This window comes from Mizuhopecten yessoensis, unplaced genomic scaffold (genome assembly GCF_002113885.1).
Source record: "Mizuhopecten yessoensis strain PY_sf001 unplaced genomic scaffold, ASM211388v2 scaffold11175, whole genome shotgun sequence".
In the NCBI taxonomy this organism is placed as follows: Eukaryota; Metazoa; Mollusca; class Bivalvia; order Pectinida; family Pectinidae; genus Mizuhopecten; species Mizuhopecten yessoensis.
The window spans coordinates 1-3,269 of NW_018408917.1; the positions used below are offsets into that span (position 1 = coordinate 1).

General features: G+C 36.3%; 1 protein-coding gene across 1 annotated transcript in view; it reads right to left on the reverse strand.

Moving 5' to 3' along the window:
• Nucleotides 1–1,087: 1,087 nt before the first annotated feature.
• The window catches only part of LOC110467513 (hemocyte protein-glutamine gamma-glutamyltransferase-like), a 15,650-nt gene continuing 13,468 nt past the window's right edge, over nucleotides 1,088–3,269 (reverse strand). Inside the window, exons 8-9 of the mRNA XM_021524729.1 lie at nucleotides 2,608–2,782; nucleotides 1,088–1,242 (exon numbers count right to left, since the gene is read on the reverse strand). Of these exons, the coding sequence (XP_021380404.1) occupies nucleotides 1,103–1,242; nucleotides 2,608–2,782 (315 nt within the window). The 3' untranslated portion in view covers nucleotides 1,088–1,102. The remainder of the gene's footprint in view (nucleotides 1,243–2,607; nucleotides 2,783–3,269) is intronic.

A 3,269-nucleotide genomic window follows, 5' to 3' on the forward strand; every position in this document is an offset into this window, starting at 1 on the left:
CTGTCGCTATGTAATAACTACTCAACAAACACTGTCACATTGTATAAACTATTCACCAAACACTGTCACTTTGTAGTAACTACTCACCAAACACTGTCGCTATGTAGTAACTACTCACCGAACACTGTCACATTGTAGTAACTACTCACCAAACATTGTCACTATGTTATAACTACTCACCAAACACTGTCGCCTTGTAGTAACTACTCACCAAACACTGTCGCTATGTAGTAACTACTCACCGAACACTGTCACATTGTAGTAACTACTCACCAAACCCTGTCTCTTTGTAGTAACTACTCACCAAACACTATCACTATGTTATAACTACTCACCGAACACTGACCCCTTGTAGTAACTACTCACCAAACACTGGCGCTATGTAATAACTACTCAACAAACCCTGTCACATTGTATAAACTATTCACCACTGTCACTATGTAGTAACAACTCGCAAAACACTGTCACTATGTAGTAACTACTCAGCAATCACTGTCACTTTGTAGTAACTACTCACCAAACTCTGTCACTCTGTAGTAACTACTCACCAAACACTGGCGCTATGTAATAACTACTCAACAAACCCTGTCACATTGTATAAACTATTCACCACTGTCACTATGTAGTAACAACTCGCAAAACACTGTCACTATGTAGTAACTACTCAACAAACACAGTCACTATGTAGTAACTACTCAACAAACACTGTCACCTTGTAATAACTACTCACCGAACACTGTCACATTGTAGTAACTACTCACCAAACCCTGTCTCTTTGTAGTAACTACTCACCAAACACTATCACTATGTTATAACTACTCACCGAACACTGCCACCTTGTAGTAACTACTCACCAAACACTATCACTATGTTATAACTACTCACCGAACACTGTCACATTGTAGTAACTACTCACCAAACCCTGTCTCTTTGTAGTAACTACTCACCAAACACTGTCTCTATATGTTATAACTACTCACCAAACACTGTCATTATGTAGTAACTACTCACCAAACACTGTCACTATATGTTATAACTACTCACCAAACACTGTCACCTTGTAGTAACTACTCACCAAACACTGTCACTATGAAGTAACTACTCACCAAACACTGTCACCACGTAATGCACTTTTTTCCCCATCGCTCGCTATGAGATATTCAATCTCATTTGTTCGGTCGGTGTCATGGGCAGAATTGTAATTGGTGACACTTCTGCAGGGAATCCCGAGGGCTCTACAAACTGATGAAGGAATAAAATATTATATACACATATATCTATGGCACATAAGTGCCCTAAACTTCCTGCGTGTTCCCTTTTGTAGTTCTATTACGACACTTTCGTATCATACTATGGAGCTCCAAAGATTCATGGTATTTTTACAACAAAACCATTGATGAAATTTTGTAATTTTATCTTCTCTTGGGAGTAGGTATTGATTGTTACGTCACTTGTTTGTGAGTGTAACGTCATAAATTTTTGAGAAAACGACGTAATTTTCTCACACAAACCAATGACGTAACAATCAATACCTACTCCCAAGAGAAGATAACTCTGCAATACGCAAAGACGGAATAGCTCACTTTCAGAACGTTTCCATTAATACTTACCGCAAAGGTGACTTGTATTCATGTTTGTGAATCTGTCAAATGGTAATTCAGTGTGTTGCGAAACAATGGCAATAGATTAGTGGATTTGTTTGATTAACATCTGTTAAAAAACATGTCGTCAGTGTATATTTCTTATCGTCTGTTAACCAAATAGCGACTGAAAATGACAATTTTCTTCCGAAATATATATAGATAAAATTCATAAAATAGGGCAGGGTCAGAAATGAAAGAACCGCTAAGCTTGTTGTAAAATTAAGACAAATAGGTATCGCGTGTTACCTCGCACAAAAGAACAGTCTGATTTCAATAATAATAAACATTGAAGTAAGCACGAAAAATAATTTCAGTACATTTTATTTGGTATAATATATATAATCGACACATGTTTATGGTTAAATTATAACTAAAATGTTGGAAAAATCAAAGATCTACACAGGCTGCAATACGTCTTCATTAATTATTTATTCAAACATTATTAAATAGGATAGCCCGGGTGATGTACAAATATTTAAGGTAGGTATTATTGTTTAAACTGTACAATTGGCGATACCTGCTGTTACATGATTGCCCGAGGGCTCTACAGTTACTACTGGCAGGTATTATTATTTTATAACTCTACTTTTGATGGTGCGTGCTCTCATGACAGCCTAAGGGCCATACAGATATTAATGGTAAATGTTATTATTTTACAGCTATACTATTGGCGGTACATGCTCTTATATGTTAGCCTGGGGTATCTACAAATATTGATGGTACATGCCATTATTTTACAACTGTTCTTTTGGTGGGTTATGCTCCTACATGATAGCATGTTGACTCTATAAATACTAATGATGGATGTTATTATTCTCAACTGTACTATTGGTGGTATGTGCTGTTACAGTATAACCTAGGCACTTTTAAAATCTGCAATGCATTGTGGTGTCTTTGCTGGAAAATTTAACAGGGCAAAGGTATGTAGTTTTAGCATAGGTTCTTAGAGCACACAGATATTTACCTGTAACTGTGACTCCGGAAAACACCCAGCATTGGCCGAATTTGACCGGTCGCTCTTCTTTATGATACTGTTTCAGAATCTTGGTACTCCCTGTCCAGTTCCATGGTTTAACGCCATCGTCGTAGGGTGCGCCCCATTTGCCAACTAACACCCCATCTATGTTGTTGGAGTTAACCTGTAATACGTAAAACACATTGCGCTATAAGGAGTGTTTACAAAGTCGTGTTTCCTTATCCTTCTGTTGTGTCTCACGTTCCTCTAGTTCTTTTTGTGCATGTATTTATTTGTTTTATTTATTTTCAAGCTTATTTATTTAAGTATTAAAGAGAAAAAATGCACTTCAACTCGTTCCATGTTGATAGGTGAAAGGGCCTGTTTCCAGTAATGTTAATTCTCCATAGGAGCCTGCCCCCGTATAATTTCTTATCTAGCTCAACTACTGTTTTTTTCTTTTCCGAAAAAGAATTTTACACCTTTCCGACTCCCAGATTTCATAATTTCAGTGAAAATGTATTTTTATAAAGTTGTCAATTTCAGCATCAAAGACATAAGTTCGTAAATAAAAGAAGGTTATCTCGAAATTGTAATTCGCAACATAGTATAAATTTCTTTTGATAAATATTTCCAAAACATCGTGTTTATTCATAAAACATAAAAAAAAA